General features: G+C 49.2%; 1 protein-coding gene across 4 annotated transcripts in view; it reads right to left on the reverse strand.

The window, feature by feature from the left end:
* Positions 1–19,128, reverse strand: part of MYH11 (myosin heavy chain 11) — a 112,464-nt gene that overhangs the window by 28,585 nt on the left and 64,751 nt on the right. For all 4 annotated transcript variants that reach the window (XM_036917902.2, XM_036917900.2, XM_036917904.2 and 1 more), the window contains 10 exons: positions 18,124–18,187; positions 16,689–16,787; positions 13,894–14,037; positions 9,472–9,567; positions 7,725–7,843; positions 6,936–7,088; positions 5,273–5,446; positions 4,215–4,388; positions 2,601–2,715; positions 779–972 (listed from right to left, as the gene is read on the reverse strand). In XM_036917902.2, the coding sequence (XP_036773797.2) occupies positions 779–972; positions 2,601–2,715; positions 4,215–4,388; positions 5,273–5,446; positions 6,936–7,088; positions 7,725–7,843; positions 9,472–9,567; positions 13,894–14,037; positions 16,689–16,787; positions 18,124–18,187 (1,332 nt within the window). The remainder of the gene's footprint in view (positions 1–778; positions 973–2,600; positions 2,716–4,214; positions 4,389–5,272; positions 5,447–6,935; positions 7,089–7,724; positions 7,844–9,471; positions 9,568–13,893; positions 14,038–16,688; positions 16,788–18,123; positions 18,188–19,128) is intronic.

Here is a 19,128-nt window from a genome sequence, read left to right on the forward strand (position 1 = left end):
TCCCGGTCTCTCTGCTGGGGATGCCCTCCCCGCCCTGCCCTCTACTTTACCAAGTTAATGCTGACTCACTCTTCAAGTGCCCATTCTCCAAGCAGCTTTTCCTTCCCCTGAGGCTGAAGCGGGAGCTCTGGCTGCTCAGAGTCCTTGTAATTTATTGCATACAGTGCAGATATCAGCTTTTGTGTCCACCTCTCCCATGGGATCCCCACAACCTCAGCGCTACTGACATCTTAGGCTGGATGAGTCTCCCCTGGGGGATGTCCTGCGACTACAGGATGTCCAGCAGCCTCCCTGGTCTCTATACACTGGAAGCCAGTAGCACCCTCTCCCAGTTATGACAACCAAAAATGTCTTCAGACATGGCCGAATGTCCCCTGAGGGGATGGGGGACACAACTGCCCCCAGCTGAGTGCCCTATCACTAGGTTATAAGAAACCTACTGGCAGGAACTACAATTTATCCAGGACTGTATCCCCTGTGTCTGGCACAGGTGGAGCCCAGTATTAACTAAAAAAATGAATGACCAAGTGATTTCACACCCTGGACACAACTCCAGGGCTGACCCTGCATACATTCTCCCTTGCCTTCCTTCATCCTTAGGATGGGGAATGGGTACCGAATTCAGACAACCCTCCACCCATGTCAGAGGGAGCCCTGGGGGTGGGGGCCCAGGCTTTCTGCCTGCCCTGCTGCACTGGTGTGCCCCTCCCTTTCCCAAAGGCCCTGATGATGTCTGCGGGGGGGCCCTTCTGGCCTGCCGAGAGGCCGGGCAGCTCACCCTCTTCTCGTGGTTGGGGATGATGCAGCGCACGAAGTTGGGCGTGGTGTTGCGCAGCGTGGTCATCAGCTTCCCCAGCTGCTCTTTGTAGAGCTGCCCCACTGTGCGGAACATGCCCTTCTTGGTCTTGGAGGCGCTGGGCAGCGAGCTCTCTGTCATCTTGGCCATCTGGTCCAGCCCCACAATGCGGTCCACTGCGGGGCACATTGAGGGCAGTGTCAGCCTCTGGCCTACCCTGGGCCCCTGCTCCCCTTGGAAGGCTCTACCCACTATCTTCTCTCTGCCGCCCAGGGTGAGGGGAGGAGTGGGTGGGGGGAGTGCTTTCTAAGTAGTATCTGGGAAATCCTGAGAGCTGCTGAGTGACACTAAGAACAAAGTCTCTCTGACACTGTCACAGAGATCTGGGAATAAACCCGCTCTAGTGCTGCCTCGGCCTGGTGCCATTTTTTGCCTCAGTTTCTCCTTCTGCAAACAGGACGTAATAGCATCATCCACCTGCTAGTGCAAGAATAGGTGAATAAAGCATACAAAGAGCCAATTTCCCTGCCCACTTTCTATCTCTATCCACCATTAAATATTTACTGAGAGCCTATTATGTGCTAAGCCCTAGGGATGCAGCCATGAAATAAGCAAAGACCCTGTGTCTCCCTGCCACCCACCCTCCCCCTCAGCTCATATTCTGTGAATATTCTAATGGAAGGAGACAGGCAACGCTCACGTACATTCATACACCACTGTTCGGGTGGTGGGACCAGCTTAGACAAATAAAGCCCAGTAAAGGGGGCAAGAGTGATGGGTGTTCTGTTAGGGTGGTGGTGGCGTCTCCCTGATAAGCTGATACCTGAGCAGAGACTGGAAAGAAGTGTAATCAGGTAGGTAGATACCTAGGGAAATGATATCCTGGGCAGAAGGTTTAGCAAACAGCCCAAGGTAGAAACCTGGCACATGACTAAGGACTCAACAAACAATACGGGGTGGTGATGGTAAGGGGTTAAGTCAGTACATGTTGGCACAGCTGACCCCTTCTGAGGTATTTTCTACAATGCCTAAAACAAGGGCTGCCACAAGCTCTGTGCCAAAGATGAAATCTGCTGTGGGCACCAAGGTCCAGGAACAAAAACAGCAAACCCCACCCCACCACTAAGAGTTACCACTGAGGCCCACGGTCCTGAGTCCTTACTAGGGGCCTAGAGGTGCTAAGCACTTCAGGTGGATTAGCTCTTGCCTGGTCCCCAGACCAGCAGCGTCAGCACCATGTAGGAGCTTGTTAGAAATGCTGGTTCTTAGGCCTCACTGAGATGCGCTGAACCAGAACCTCTGGGACAGGGCCCAGCGTGGTCCTGGGTAACATGCTCCCCAGCTGATCCTGATGCTCAAGCTGGAGCCCCACTGGTCTCACTTAGCCCTCGCAGTAAACCTGGGAGAGGTGGGGGCTATTATTATTTTCCTGGTTTACTAACAAAGACACTGAAGCTTAGCCAAGTCAAGTGACTCGTGCAAGATCACACAGCTGGAGACAGACTGGAGGGGAGGCCTCTGACTCCAGCTGGGGGTGCTCGGACTCACACGCCTGAGCACTGTTTTCTCCCTTACTGCCCCAGCCCTGACTGGGGACTTTCTCCCTGGGGTCCAGGCGTGGGCTTGAGGGGCTCAGGGGCCAGTGCTCAGGAAGTGCTGGATGCGCCGACATACGGTCACCAGCACCTGCCTATGGTGCTGGCTCCCCACCCCGCACGGGCTGCCTCCCCTGGGAGCGGGTGTGGGGATTGGGGCAGCGGGGGACTTGGCGTTCAGTCCTCCAGCTCCAGCAGCGGGGCCTTACCGTCCTTCCACAGGTCAGCCACAAACTTGTCTGAGGAGGCATTGAGGAGAGAAGTCACGTTGTCATTCAGCGGGTCCATGTTCTTGGTCAGCCAGGCGCTGGCATTGTAGTCCACCTGCCAAGGACCCGCCCCACGGGTCAGGGGCTTCTGCGTCAGTACAGCAGAAGGGCAGGTCCCCAGTCCTCCCACTTCCCTCCCCAGATCATCCAGGGTCAGAGAGGAAATGACATGAGCAGCTGCCATGATGGGAAGCCACATATACCACTGAAGAGACCCACAGATTACAGGGCCCTGTGCACAGCGGCGGCCACTGCTGGGAAGGCCTCTTCTCTATTCCTTGCTTTCTCCTGCAGCCCCCTTTCTCCAGAGCCCCACCTGATGCCTGTGAGCTCCAAACGGTATAGAGCTTTGCTGACGGCAAACGCCCCCCTCACATCCAGAGCTCTCCTCTCCTCCAGAGAAGGCCTGTCAACAGTCCTGGGTTTTTTATATTATGTTTGGGCTCTCTCAATGAGCGTGATTTTTGTTAACTTGGAAGTTTTGATACATGGATATACAGAAAAAGGACATATAAAGCTTTTAAAATTCCTGGCTTGATCACTGACAGTGGCCAAAACCTTCATTTTATTATCTAACTGTGAGATGGAAAGAACTGGTATAATAGTGCTGGTGAGTTATTATGGATGTGGGTTCATATTCATGGGGATGGTCAGGCCCAATCTGAGAGGGAGACAGGAATAAAAATGCACGTATAAAGCAGGGAAAAGAAGAGCGTTACCTCTAGGTGCTTAAGGGAAAGTACACTCACTTCAGCGCAGGGTAAGACTTGGCAGACTTCTCTGGTAAAGGGCCCAGATAGTAAATATTTTTAGCTTTGCAGGCCAGTCTCTGCTGTAACTACTCACCGCTGCCACTACGGCATAACAGCAGCCATAGATGTTCTGTACACAAAAGGGCGTGGCTGTGTGCCCACAAAACCTCATTTACAAAATCAGACCTAGGGCCAGATTTGGACCATGGGCTGTAGCTGGCCAACCGCTGGCAGAGTGCGTGGCCTGTTCCCATGATGCAGTGGGGCTACGGGAGGGACAATGAAATAAGATTCTGCAAGCCAGACTGAGCTATGTCTTTTCTACAGTACCCAGGACCAGGACTGGGGCAAGGGGAAGAGAGGGAAGGCAGCCATCACAGATTTCCCTGGATGGCACAGGCTGGCAATGGCCAGCTTGGGGCCGTGATAAGGGAGGTTTTTGTTGGACCCCAAAGTGGGTTTATTGGCCATCCCATTCCAGTTGACCCTTCCTGATGGATTTAACATATAGCAAGAAGGATTTAGAGTGTATACAGGAAAGAACTGCCTGGCCACCATGGTTGGGATATATTAGGGTGTGTGTGTGTGTGTGTGTGTGTAGACTTAGATATTGTGTGTGTGTGTGTGTGTGTGTGTGTGTGTGTACTTATACAGACGCTTAGACAAATCACATACAGGTCTTAGTTGGGATCTGATTTGAGACCAGATGCTTTTGGGTCCTGCCATTCCCAACTCGTTCCCCTTCTGAGCATCCTGCCTGGGTCCCCGGGACAGAGAGCGCCCTGGGACTTGAGGCTGGCACCTTCCCAGCATAGTGGATGATGGAGAACTCAGTTTTGTCCTTGAGCTGCTTAGGCTTCTGAAACTTGGGGTGGTTGCCCTGCTCTGTGCACAGCTTCTCCACGAAGGACTTGTCTGTGGCTTTGGGGAACCAGCACTCCTCGTCCAGCAAGGCCAGCACACCTGGAGGGTTGTTCTGCGGAGGACAAGAAGGCAGGATCCTGACAAGGGTGCCCGAGCCTCAGGCCCGCCAAGGAATGCTGATGACCTGAACACAAGCATGGAAGTCTCCCTACCTCTATGACCGTATCTGCCTACGTGTAAAGATGGACTTATGCCCTCCACCCGTGCCCAGTCTATCCTTAAATTGCCTTTGTCCAATGGACGTCACTGGGGATGAAAGGAAGGGTAGGTTTGCTGCTGCCCCCTCGTGGACAACTCGTGCACAACACCACAAAAATTCCACACTTCTTGCCTAGGAATTTCTTGCTTTACATATAAATTCACTTCAGGGTCCCTTTTAGTAAAACACTTCCCTAAGGCTGAGGCAGTCTGAACACCAACTTTGCATATGCCTTCCGCTCTGCTGCCAATGGTCTTTTCTGTGCAGAGCAGGCCTCCCTAAATCATTCTCCACATTGGTCTTATCAGGGATTTTAGTTGCTTTCTCTGCTCCTATGTCCATCTCATTCATGGTCACATCCCCAGCCCCTCAAGAGGGGACCCAGCACATAGCTTGGGCCCAGTAAACAGTCGCTTAACAATTATGTATTGTGCTCCTCCCCTGAGCGTGGCCCTAGGAGTTTGGGATACATCAGTGAACAAAGACGCTTGCCTTTGGGGATGAATGAATGGAAAAGAGGGAGGGCAGTAAAGAAGGAAGGAAGGGAAGGAGGGAGGGAAGGAGAGGGAATTAAAAAAAGAAAATACCTTTGATAGTAAAATGTGGGTTAGGGGAAAGTGTGACTGAGTTCACAAGGACTCGGTGATGGGGGAAGCCATGTGCACACGGAGAGAGGGCAGGGTCCACATGCCAGCTGAATGGGGCCACACACATGCGAGTGAGCTGTGGGCCCTCACCGGCCGCTCAATGAGCTCAATGCAGGGCTGCAAATCCAGCCCAAAGTCAATGAAGTTCCACTCGATGCCCTCGCGCTGGTACTCCTCCTGCTCCAGGATGAACATGGTGTGGTTGAAGAGTTGCTGCAGCTTCTCGTTGGTGTAATTGATGCACAGCTGCTCGAACGAATTCACCTGAGCATAGGACACCAGGGGGGTCCCAGTGAGCATCTTGCTCAGAGGACACCACACGCCAGGGGGTCTCTGCCCTCAGACAGCCTCTGTGGCTGACAGCCTTTCCACGGTAACCTCCTTCACCATTTCAGCGTCTTAGTCCCCCACAAAGGCTGTCACGGGGGCTGGCTATTCTCCCATCACATGGCCCCCACACATGGTTTTAAGGACGCTTCGATCTCCTTCCTCTGCACAACGATTTATGGATGGAATAACCATGTAGGTATTTCACCACCCCCATGTTACAGTTGTGCTCAGAGAGGGAGTGATTCTACGGCAGATAGATTTTGGGATATCTATCCATCTCAAGGCCTTCCTTTTCACTGAGAACTTCCCTCCAACCCACGGCTCCAACCCATGGCTTCAGCAGCCATGTTTACACTACATGAAGTATGACAAACCCTGAAAACTGTGCTTGGCTCTAAAGTGATCGTGTGGCCCAACCCTGATGAGTAAAAGTCAACGAGACTCAATTCCGAGAGTTTGGTTGGAACTACTGGAAACAGTTGGAAGTGGTTGGAACTTCCAGGGTTGCTGGTATTTAGAGTTGTGGCATCCATCTTGCCACCATGAGGGGAGAAGATAAGTTTGAGGATGGAGCCAGTGTGGAAGCCAGTAGAGAGAGGAGAGATGGAGGGATCAGGGGCTGCCTCTTGGATCCAGCTGTACCTCTGGCCTTCCCAGTTGCATAAACCAATACATTCCCTCCCTATTCCCTCCCTATTCCCTCAAGGATCAAACCTTAACTAGACAGCTTCTCACTCTGTTGTAGCCATCTGCCTGCCTCTCTCCAAAACAGTGATTTCTCCAAGGGGAAGACGACATAGACGGTATAGTTTAGGAAGAGAGACAGACCCTGAGCAAATCAAGAAAAGCTTGAGGCCAGTTCGTGGGGCCAGCTGGCAAACAGCTTAAGCACAACAAACCAGCTAGATTCTAGAGGGGGAGCAAAAATGACCTACACTTGCCCGAAGTTCATTATACACTTGCTAACATGCTAGAAAATACCACACTCCTTGGTGCAGGACAGTTCTGAGAACAACTATACCAGGACAAAAAGAGGATAGAGCTCCTTTTCCCAAAGACCCTCCCATTCTGAGAAAACACCACCTACCCTGATGAACAGTCCACTGAACCTCTGCCCCACAGTGAGCTCAACCTTTTGTAAGGATTCAAGAAGAGACACCCTGGGGCTACTCTTCTCTCGAGTGTCCCTGCACTCCCTTCTTGAGTGTGTCCTTCCACTTAAATAAACTGCTGCTTGCCTGCACCTGTCTGGCTTGTTCTCAAATTCTTTCTTAACCGGAGCCAAGAATCCAACTGCAGCTGTCTGCTGGGAGGGGTTTCCCCGCCAGGGCACAGGTGAGACCTCCTGGCACAGGCTGCCCATCCACAAAGCTTCATCCCAGAGAGCCGAGACAGTGGCTGTGCTGATCCTACCAAGCTGTACCTCAAAGATCTCAAATCCAGCAATGTCCAAGATCCCCAGGAATGAGGCCCCTTGCCGGTGGGTCTTGTCCAGGGCCTTGTTCACGCGGCTGAGTATCCAGCGGAAAAGACGCTCGTAAGTGGCTTTGGCCAGAGCCTCAATGGCAAAGTCTGCCTGCAGGGGGAGCGAGGGGACACAGTCATTCTCTGTGGGCTGCCTCCTCGCAGGAGCCCGGCTGGGGGTCTAGACTTTCATTCTCCCCCTACCGGCAATCAGTCCTTCAAAAGCAAACAAGCAAACAAAAGGAAATTACTTCATCTCTTTAGCCAGTAGAAAAGCGTCAGTAAGGGACAGAGTCAGGGTCAGGGTCAGACCTAAGAAATGACTGTGTGGATAATTAAACAAGCGAGGTCCTGGAACAGAGGAGAGCCTGTTCCATCCCAGGGACCATTTGGAAGTGGTCAGCCCTGCCTCCAGGAAGGGTACACGGTCATTTCCAAAGATGAACCTCTCATGTCAGACCTCGTACCTTCAACTAAGGGATCAAGGTGAGGTCCTGAGGGAGGGACTCTGCTGTTCTTGTTCAGTATTGTAGCCTCCAAACCTAACATGGGACTTGGAATATTCTAGTATTGGATAGACAAGGGATAAAAAGATGGATGGATGATGGATGGACAGACAGATGGGTGGAGGGGTGCGGGAGGGGTGAAGAGGGGTGGAGAGTGGAGGGGAAGGGTTGGGAAATGGTGGGGGAGGGATAGCAGGGAGGGGCGGGGAGTCTGTGGGGACAAATGGTGGGCGCATCGTCACCTGTTCTTTCGTCTGAGCTTTCTGCACCACGTCCCGCCCGACTTTGATACGTGGGGTCAGGATGGATCTGGTGAAATCTGTCACATTAATCCCCATGAGGTGGCATACTTTCTGAGCAGCTGGATGGAGGAAAGAGACATATTAAGTACATCACCGAAAAGGAGGCTTGGAAAGGAAGGCACATCACGTGGGGTATCTGTTATGTGTGTACACACCAGCTTTTCTTGGAGATGGAGATGATGGCGATGAACACAGCATGAAAGCATCCTAAAAACTGCTGCCCTTCATGACCTCACCCCCAGCGTTTTGCTAAGAGGCAATGGCAGGGGTGGGGTGGAGGTATGCCCCCAGTGGGGCTTTAAGGTCTGACAGTTCTGGGTTCAAGTCCTTGCCTCCTTCCTTCTTCCGAGCCATGTGACTTTGGAAACGCTATGTAACTTCCCAGAGCCCTGGTTTTCTCAGCCTGTAAAAAGGGCCAGCTACTGGGTGCCTCGGGAGGCTGCCAACGGGATCGTGTGAGGGAAGGGGTGTAAAACACCCAACAGAGTTAACTGTTCAATACAGTTGCTCCACTATACTGAGGTGGGTGTTGCACCATTGTTTGTGGTGGGAAACGACTGGAAACAACTTAAATATCCATTAATATGGAAGCAAATATGTCATGGTATTTTCATTGGACAGAATACCAAACAGCAGTTAAAGGAATGACCTGTTTCTCTTTCTCCACCAGTGCTTCTCAACTGGGGATGCGCTGGCCCCCATGGGACACGAGGCAATGTCTGGAGGCTCCCTTCGTGTGAAGACAAGTGTTCCATGGTGATGTGCACCAGCAAGGTGGACGACAAGCAGTGCGGTTTTGGAATTCTTTCCCCATCTCTTTTCAAGGGTGCTTTTTGGGGTTTCTATTTCCCTAAAGATCTGTTCTTGGAGTGGGGATTCCTTTAACATGCCAGAGGGTGTAACACATGAGGAACAGTGGATGGATCTGATGCAGAGGGTCAGCTCTAGGGAGCTCATAAAATCAGCACATCACAAAGCCTGGGCAGAGGTGTTGACGTAACAGGTGGACAAGCTGAGATGTGAGTTTGGCTCAGCCAGCAGCAAGCATGGCAGTAGCCAGGCAATCTTTCCACAACACAAAACACAGCGTATTGCGGGTCAGGCTGTCAGATTTAGAAAAAGATACAGATGCCCAGTTAAACTTAAATTGCAGGTAACAAACACTAAGTTGTTAGTATAATTATGTCCCAAATACTGCATAGGATATTCTTACCATCAAAAGTGCTTATTGTTTATATGAAATTCAAGTTTAACTGGACATTTTATATTCTATCTGGCAACTCTATCTGCAAAGAAACTTGAGGTCTGTCTCCCCAGCAAGACCGTAGGTGCCCTAAGACATGGGGCTGTTTCTATCTTGTTTCCTGCTGTATCCCAGTGCCCGGCACATCGTATGTATTCAAACATATTTAACAAAAAAAATGAGTGTGTGTGTGTGTGTGTGTGAGTGAGGGGTGGGGGTGTTTAGAATTCATGCTCCCTAAGGATCCTGTCTGATGTGATGTAAAACTCTTAAGTGTTTTTCCTCCACATTCTGATTCAAGAACCTCTCACTGTCAGGTCTTCAGCAGTGAAGAGCTTGACAGAAGAGAGATGTCGATGGACATAACTTCATTTAGCTCTCGTTAATGTCCCAGAGACTCTCACGCAACAGGGCCCTCCTGCTGTCCCGCCTGCCAGCGAGCACCTGTGTTATCTGGCATGGACGCCTGGTCTGTGTTCCTTTCCTTCTTGAAGACGATATTTCCAAGCTGCAGGACAGACGACACCACCTTCAGCATGGCTGGGGCAAGGAGAGAAGAGCAAGTAAGACACAGACTTCAAAACCATGGTGTACCGGAGGTTTGGAGTCAAAGTCGATGGGATCCAGAGCCACCCTCCATCTCCCCTGAAACTTTTCTTAGTTTTCCTAGATTAAAGGTAAACTACCCTAACCCCCTGCTAACAGGGAAGAAAACCAGGCTGGGAGAGGGAGGCAGAATATGTTCAGATGGTTGCTAAAAGCCCTGTGCTACCATGGAGTAAACCACAGCCCATGGACCAAATCTGTCCCACTGCCTGCTATGGTAAATAAAGTTTAATTGGAACACAGCTATATGTGGCCATTTATGTATTATCAAAAAGCATTTGATGCTACAATGGCAGAGCTGAACAGCTGCAACAGAGATTATGTGGCTCACGAAGGCTAAAATATTTACTAGCTGGCCCTTTACAGAAAATGTTTGTCAGCCCCTGCTACAGGGCAAGGAGAATGAATGACTTACAGCTACAAATGACAAAACTGTTGTAGCTCACAAACACAAATGCTGACCAAAAGATGCCAAATGCAAAGAACATATAACATATTTGTGTAAGTCCACTTATAGAAAGTTCAAGAATAGACAGAACTGTGCTGTTAGAAAGCAGGATAATGGTTATTCTTGATTTGGGGGAAACTGCTAGAGGGACGTGAGTTAACTTCAGGGGGCTGCTGGTGTTCTCTTAGTTAAAATGGGGGCTAGTTGCACAGGTATGATCAGTACATAAAAATTCATTGAACTGTAGTACACTTATGATACAATTTCCTAAATGTAAATTATATGTTAATAAAAGATGACTTTAAAAAAACAAAACTTGGTGTTTCTTAATAACTCTGGCTGAGTGTGTGAGATGAAAGATGAAATAGCGGACATTTCGCATAGTGTGCAAGATGAATAAGTTGAAAAAGGTGGACATTTTTTCCCACTTGTTATCCTGGTCTCTCCAGACCAAACACTGTGTTCCCAGAAGCTTGGGACCCTCTAACTCCATACTCAGCCCTTGCCACTGTTCCAATGGCTTCTATGTCTGAAATCCCCACAAGACCATAAGTCATCAGAGAATAGGGAACTGTCCTATCATCTTTGTATTCCCAAAGCCTACTTCAAGGTCCAGACACACACAGGGAGGGAGGAAAGATCGATGAAGGATGGAGGATGGATGGATGGATGGTTGGATGATAGAGGATGGATGGATGGGTGGATGGCTGATGGCTGATGGATGGATGGGTGGGTGGATGAATGGATGATGGATGATGGATGGGTGAGTGGATGAATGGATGATGGATGATGGATGGGTGAATGAGGATGGAGGATGAATGGATGGATGACAGAGGATGGATGGATGGAAGGATGGAAAAAAGGAAGGATGATGGATTAATGCAAATGCCTAGCTTTAGCTTAACTCAGGTGCAAATTCCCCAGGGTTCTGGCTTCCTAGAGGAAATCACTGTGTTCAAGGAACAGATGCTAGAGATCTCAGTCTTCTCTGGTTCCTCAGGCGAAACTAGGGGTGACAATCCTTCACAACAGCAGTCCTCACACTCAGGGACCCTGGCCCAGCTCAGCAGGAGAAAGGTCCAGTTGCCAACCACCGATCCACCTGCTTCTGCTTACCATTGCTGAAACCCTTCCCCCTAAATGAACAAAGCTTCTGTTGACAAGACACTGCTAAGGCAGTGGTACTGGAACAGTGCCACGTGTGCAAGGGGCTTTGGAAACTGTCAGATACGATACTCGTGGCTTTTAAATTCCAAGTCTAAACAAGGGGTTGCCGAAATGCCTGCGGGGCGCAGGGAAGCAGTCTGACTCAGGGTTTCTCAGCCTTGGCTCTATGGACACTGGGGATCAGATCAGTGTTGGCTTGGGGCCTTGGGCGCCACTGCAGGACATTTAGCCCCAGTCCTGGTCTGACCACTAGATGTCAGCAGTGCTCCCCCTCCTGAGTTAAAACCCGCCTCCAGGCATTGCCGGCCGAATCGCCTCAATGAACAGAGCAGATTCACCGCGACTGTGCGGACAGCAGCTACTCCGATCACGGCCATGGGGGCAGCAAGCCCAGTGCTGCCAGAACCTCTACTTTTTGCAAAGGCGTTGGACACCCAGGTTTTTACGTGGCAGCTACTCATGTTTAAATGTTGGGAACCGATTTAAAACAGCGGTAGAGGCTGTGGAGGCCAAGCTGCCCTGCGGGCTCAGGTGCACCAGCTTGTACTTTCTGACATAGGCAGTGTGATCACAGAAATGAAAAGGGAATGGCCACCACTCCCAGGCCACAAGAGATTAGCCAACAAGAGGACCGGGGGACAGCAAGAGAGCAGAAGGAAGGAGCCACACAAATAGCGAGGGAGGTGAGGGCTGGCATCTGGGGCAGGGGGTGCAGGCAAGCCTTCTGGGGCTAGAAAACCCCAGCACCACGTTGCTGAGCCTGTTTACCTATCTGCAAAATGGAGGTGGGAACTGCTTCTTGAAGTTGATGTCAGGAGACATGACACAGGAAGCCTAGCCCCGTTGGTCTTGAATAGTGAGTTGGATGGTGGTCCCCCAAATATATGTCCATCTATAACCGATGAACATGACTTTATGTGGAACAAAAGATCTTTGCAGATGTTAATGATTTTAAAAGCAGTTTAGAAGACAAAAGCCACCTTTCCACACACAAACATACAAAAAAAACAGAGCACAGTGAATCACAAAATGTGGCTTGGGGGTCCTGGAGACCCAGGAGTGAGTCCCAGCTCCACCAGCAATGTGCTGTGTGTCCCTGGGCAAGTCCCTTCACTTCTCTGTGCTTCAGTTCCTCACTGGCAACTTGGGGCTAGGGTTGTTGTGATATTAAATAAGGCACATAAAGCCATAAAGCACTTAGCTTTGTCACCTCATCTCTTCACTTCACCTATATTAGAAGCATTTCCACACAAGCGAATGTTTTTCTAAAACAATTTAAAGGGCCCTGCTATTTTCTTTCAAAAGGTCACAGTACTTGTATAAATTTTAGTTTGTTCTGGTTTATTATGACATATAAAACTAGATATCTTGCTATGTTTTTTTAAAAGGGGAATTTAGTGACTGCCTGGCATATAGCAAGTACTTAACCATTAGTCTTCGTTTGTTTGTTTAAAGCAAAGATTAGAAGTAACACTGACTGGGGTCCCCGATAAAATGAATCATTCTGGGAGCGCCCACATCGTTCAGGAAGGGATGCTGTTAGCACTGGATTCTGATGTGGGACTCTGGCCAAAATCCACAAACACCACCCATTTGCAACTGGCCCGTGGAGCCTTCTTTTTCTGGGTCCCAAGTTATCTCAGGAGGAGCTGCCCCCCCAACACACACTGCATTCAGGCAACCTTGGTGCTATTCTGGGGCTCCAAAGGGGCATGAGTGTGGGAAGGGAGGGAAATTTTCCACCGTCTTGTCATGGTGTTCCCAAAAGAGATTAGCCTTGAACACTGGGGCATGTCTAACTAGGAAGAAAAGCTTTTTTTAAAGCACAGTGCGGAAACCAAGACTATCTCTTGGAGCTTTTCTGTTTTTATGACCAAATGTGTACTTGGTCATGGGTGAATGATACTGATCAATATTGGTCTATCGGGGGAGCTGCCTTGCCAGGAAGAGTCCAGGCCAACCCACTGCCTCAGTCACTCCCCTTCCCCTATCCTCTGCCCTCATGTTCTTGATGAGGTCAACAACCTCCAGCCCCAAGAATGGGACAGAGAATATAACATAAGCCATCCAGAGCTTTCCACAACCCTGGCTCCTTGTGAGTAGCTAGGGACTATGCACATAAACCTAGGCCAACCAGTAAGAGTCAGTGAGACTCCATTCAGGGACTCAAGCAGTGACTCCACTCTGTTCTTTTCTGCTGAATATAAACCTAAAAGATGCAAGGGCTAGAGCCACAGCAGTCATTCTGTTGCCAAGAAACTGCAGCCTACCTAAAGACAATGTTGTTGAGAGGCCAGGTTCAATGGATACCCTTTAAGCCCTTAGAACTCACTGTACCCGAGACAAGTATCCTTAAACTTTTCAGCTCTGTGAATGAATCATTTTCCTTTTTGCTTAAGCCAATTTGGGTCACTTATAACTGTAAGAGCCCTAACGTATGCAGCCAATTTTCTTACACACCAATAAACTTCCTAAAGTAATATTTATTTTTCTTCTTTTCTCTTCTTATTTCTACTTTTTGAGGGAGTGGGGAATTCAGAGAGTAGAAACTATCCTGACCAGAGAGAAGTCCCTGATGCCAGTGGCACACAGAATACTGAATCTCTCTCCCCGCCAGGACCCAGACTCAGGGTGTGAAGACTTACACAGCTGCTCCTCTTCACTAAAGCCCATGATCGACATAGCCTCCAAGGTTTCCTGGAACATCTCGTCATCCTGAGCAGCCGGGATGGGCACAAAGCCATTGGACAGGAATGTGTAGTTGTTGAATCCCTCCAGAAGCAAGTCACCTAGAAGGAGTAGGAAAGTCGGTAGTCAGGAGGACACATTCCTACTGTGAACATGAGACAGGGACCTGGTGAAGGGTTGGGCCACCACAATTTCTTTCCCTTTCCCAAGACTTGGATGGTTTAAAACTCATTCTGCTTCACTGCGGAGAAGCCATCACCAGCCATCACTGGCCTCATACAGTGGTACAGGTTGTACACTGCCCCACGGTGCCTGGTAGCTGAAATCCAGCCTTGGTTCCACTTGCTAAGCCATGATCCTTAAGATGGGGTTACATCTATTCACAGGACAGATATCCTTTATCTCTACTGCCCAAAAGCACCGTGCCTTTAGGAACAAAACATATATAATAGGCTTACTATATATATTATTGTTAATATAGCATATATAATAGGCTATTTATGGATATGTCAAAATTAGGTATCTAATGAATTCCTGCAACGGTAGATAAATATTTAGCTCTCTTAAGTTACCCTCCCTCTCTTCCAACTATTTCTAGTCAAATCAATAAAGTTGATATATATTGGCAAATCTAGTCTGCTAGTTGTTTCCATAAATAAAGTTTTAGCAGAACACAGCCGCTCCTGTGACCCTGTCTAGTTTCTATGGCTGCTTTCTTGCTACAATGGCAGGCAGAGCTGAGTAGCTGCAACAGAAACCATATGGTCCCCATAGCCTGAAATACACACTATCTGGGCCTTTAGCAAAAACATTTTCAATTCCTTGTTCACATGATTGCATCTATTAAATAGTGTTCTCTGCAAAGGTATCTTCTATGATTACATTCCTTTATTCCACAGTAGGAATGTAACAATACATTCAACAGCCCCACCCCACCCCTTTCTCCCCCAAATTTATAATTGCCTCTCCTTATCTTAGTGCTTTTATGGCAACTCTAATATGTCAAGTGTCCTTTTCCAGGTCAATCTTTAATTAGTTGGACTTGACTATACTTTTAGAGGGACATCAGCGAGATACTTTTCTTTTTAAGCCAGGGTCTTTTATGGGTCAAGTCACTTGGAAGGCACTTGAGGTTAAATTGACCCAAAACACCAATTAACTCAAGCCTTTGGATTAACTGAAATACCTGATTAAAGTCACAAGGATTTGGGTCTTTGCCAAGATTTCATGATCCAGACGACGGATAAATTTTTACATAGTCAATTCTCTTTAAAAGCCTAACTTCTTCCCAGATCTAGCATCCAGAATACCAGTGGCCCCTAGGGATTTTAATTGTTAGCCTTATCTTTGCCCAAGTTCTGGTAGACTAGAGGCAGAGCACAAAATTGCAACCCACGTTGCTGAACAACCAAACTGTGGGTTTTGGTGCTTAAAGAGGAGGCATGTAAATATTTCTCTCTGGGCCACCCCACAGTGTTCTGCACTGTAGCTGCTAATGGGCCATTTGCTGGTGTGTAACATCCATTCAGTATCCTACCTTTTATTCACAGTTACTCCACCTTGTAACACGTGCTCCAGAGCACCAATCATCAAGGAGGTTAAACGAATGATGCCTCCCCCTAGTAGTGGAAAATTACAATACACCTCCTCACAGCAGAGGCTCCAGCTCACACATCCTTTTGGTAATTTTCTGAAGCAAAGTAACTAACCCAGGGCCACAAAACTAATGGGAAGCAAAGGGTGTGTTGTTTTCGCAAAGTTCTAAACTTCTTACTAGAATGTAGGCCATACAGTGGATCTGTTTTCACTGGTATCTTCCTTTTTTTTTAGCCTTATGATTTGTATGTACTTTTAAGAGTTAGCAGATTGTGGTATGTCCAGAATGTATAATTTCCTACTGGAATCTGGTATATAGTATATTGTATTGACATGAGCAAACTTCTTCCCAACTGGTGACAGATGTTAACTAGACTTACTGCAATGATCATTTTGCAATATATAGAGATATCGAATCATCACGTGGTACACCTAGAATTAGTATAATGTTATATATGTCAATTATACCTCAATAAAAAATATTTTTCCCTTACAACAGAAGTGAGCAAACTACAGCACACTGCGTATTTTGGTAAGGTTTTACTGTACTACAGTCAGGCCCATTGGTTTTTGTATTGCCTGTGGCTACTTTTGTGCAGCAAGGCAGAGCTGAGCGGGTGAAAGTATGTGACCTATAAAAAGCCTAAAGGATTTCCTCTCTAGTCCTTTACTGAAAGTTTGTTGACCCCTACCCTACAAACGCCGCTTCAAAGTTGCTTTTAAAACGTGTAATGAAAAGTGCTTCATTCCACTTTCCCTCCAAATTCCTTATAAAACCACATCTTATGTACTTGTGAATTTTATAAACTGGCAGATACAACAATCATCTTTCTCCCTTCCTGAAGGCACAGATGGTGTCTAGTCAGACTTGATGTCTTCCAGTCTAGGTGGACTTGATTGGTTAATTAAGTAACTAAGTCCTAATTGGGCTCAGTGTCTACCATGCCACCTATTAGGTGCTCAGTCAATGAGAATGAATGGATGGAAGCCACAGTCACTCACTGAAAGGAGATGTGGAGTCATGTGTCTGCCAGCCAAGGATACAGTTCTTTCCCTGGCAAGGCCTCAGACTGTTTTGACAGCCGGCCAACTGACCCTGCACCATGGTGGCAGGGAAGGCTGGAAGCCCCCATCACTCACCCTTGCCGTCACTTACTTCTCATCTTCTCCTTGGCTCCAGCAATCAGATAGTAAAAGATGTGGAATGTCCTCTCGTCTCTGGCTTGGCGAATAGCCCGCGACTTTTCTAGCAGGTCTGGTTTGGAGGAGTTAAGAATTCTGGGGATACCACAGATGTTCCCCTTGTGGGAATGCAGCCTTGCTCCCTCGTCCCCGTCAGAGCAGCTGCTGGAGGGGAAATCTCCAGACAGTCCTGAAGAGCCTCAGAACTGAGGCAGGCTCAAGTCAACCATGCCTGACACACGACTTCTTAACCGTCTGGTCTGGCTCATGGGTCCAGGTGGGGCCAGTGGGGGCTGTTGGCCGGCCCCAGGCCCAGGGAGAAGTGAGGGAGATGGAGGGAAAAGGAAAAGCATAAAAAGATGGAGTCAAAAGACCCTAGGATGAGAGACTTATGGTCGGGGCACTGTAATGCTTCACTGACAACCATCACCACCCTCCTGCAGAATAAGCCACCTTCAGACATCACAGAGTAAAAATAACCCCACTCTCTATGATTTGGTGATCCCTCTGCTAAGTGTCTGACATGCATTATCTCATGTAAGCCTCCTGGCAAGTGAGGGTGAATACTATTTGCATTTTCCATATAGGGAAACAGAGGCTCAAGGCAGGAAGTCATTTCTCAAGAGCACGCAGTGAGGAAGTAGCTAAGCCAAGTGTCTGTGGTGGCTGAAAGCACCCCAGCCAAGGGGCTGGGCTGCCCAGAGCTGGCTGCCAGCACTACCCCACAATTCTTCTAAGTTGATAAATCGGTGAAGCCAAGATTCGGTCCCCAAGTCCAGAAATTTCTAACGTAGCTCCACTTTGCCACCCAGATTCTCAAAAGAGATGCTCTATGTGTACTTTGCAGCAGGGCCATTCCCCTGGGAAAGTTCTGTCTCCCCACACTTCCTATCTGCGAGCTGGAGAGGGTCACAGACCAGCTCCCTAAGGAGGACAAGGGGCCCTGTTTGGCCCTGACCATGGCTTGATAAGGACGAAGTGGACATCACAATAGTCAAACTCAGCCAGCCCTTACTATGTCCCTAGCACCTTCTAAGAGCTTTTTGGGAATTAATTCACTTTATTCTCACAACGCCTCTACAAGACAGGTACTGTTATCATTCCCATTTCATTGGTGAGGCACAGAGAGGTTAAGTAACTGGCCCAAAGTCACTCAGCTAGGGTCAACCCAGAATCAAACACAGGCTGTTTGGAGTTCAAACTTAGGGTCCACATTTGTGTGACCGCCACACTACAATGCCCATTATTAAGGGGAAACAACCCCCAGGAAGATTTGTTCTGGAAGGAACCCAAGAACCTGGGGCATAGGGGCAGCTCTGGTACCCTTCTTGGGTCCCCCTCATGCTCTGAGCATATGTTGGTTGCAGGAAATGGAAGGTCCCACGTGGCCCAGGCTCAGCAAAGGATACACGTCTCAATGTTGGCTCCCACGATGTAACCAGTGACGTCGAAGTTGATGCGGATGAATTTGCCCTGCCAACAGGAAAACACAGCTCGTGGTGGGTTCCCCAGTCTCAGCCCCTCACCCCCACGTTGCAGGCAAGTGGGGAGGACGTCAGGGAGCACCGAGCAGTGGGGCCACGGGAGACACCTGAGGAAGGTTCCTGCAAACACTTAGAGTTCACAGATCAACTTTCTGGGGCTCTTGCCATGACCCTTGGTCCATCACAGCTGCCCCCACTTTAAAGGCGTGAAAACTGAGGCTGAGCGAGGTAGTGTGACCGGCCCATTGGGTGGAGCTCCTAAGAGGTGGGAACATAAGAGGAAGGCACATTCTGCCACAGCCAGTGGCTGGAGGACTCGCTCCCTGCCCCGAAACGTGCTGGGCCCTCCACAGTCGGTCAGGTTCACGTTTGCCCGGCAGGAAATCAAACCTGCTCCTTGGGAGCATGCATGGACTCCAGGGAGAACACTATTCAAGCAGGCTGTGCATCAGAGATTCTGTGGGCAGCTTTGGGCCATGCCCTGGCCCGGGGCTCCCCAGACCTCTCTGCCGGGAAAGGATGCCTGACCCACCCACCCTCTGCCTCGGTGGAACTGCAAAACGAAGGCCAGCAGGTCCCTCGTTTGGCAGCACTGGTCCTTCTCCTACTTTCTCAGTAGCTGACAAAAGATGGCATTCTTTTCCCCATCACCCATGCCGTACATGGTAAGTATTTGCCGGTGTGAACGCCATCCCCTAGGCTTGCTTGGGCCTTGACAGAACCCTCCCTGTCTCCATCAGAATGCGAGCCAGCACAAAGGTTTGGGATGACCAGGTCACAGGGAACCTGGTCATGGCGCCATCCACCTCCCTCCCTACCGAGAAGGCATGGGCACTGGTGAGCATGCTGAGGATCTCCTCTTGAATCTGCTCTCATTTATGACGTGCTAGAAAACGTCCCCTCTGACTGTAACACACACACACTTGGTGC

This window comes from Manis pentadactyla, chromosome 10 (genome assembly GCF_030020395.1).
Source record: "Manis pentadactyla isolate mManPen7 chromosome 10, mManPen7.hap1, whole genome shotgun sequence".
In the NCBI taxonomy this organism is placed as follows: Eukaryota; Metazoa; Chordata; class Mammalia; order Pholidota; family Manidae; genus Manis; species Manis pentadactyla.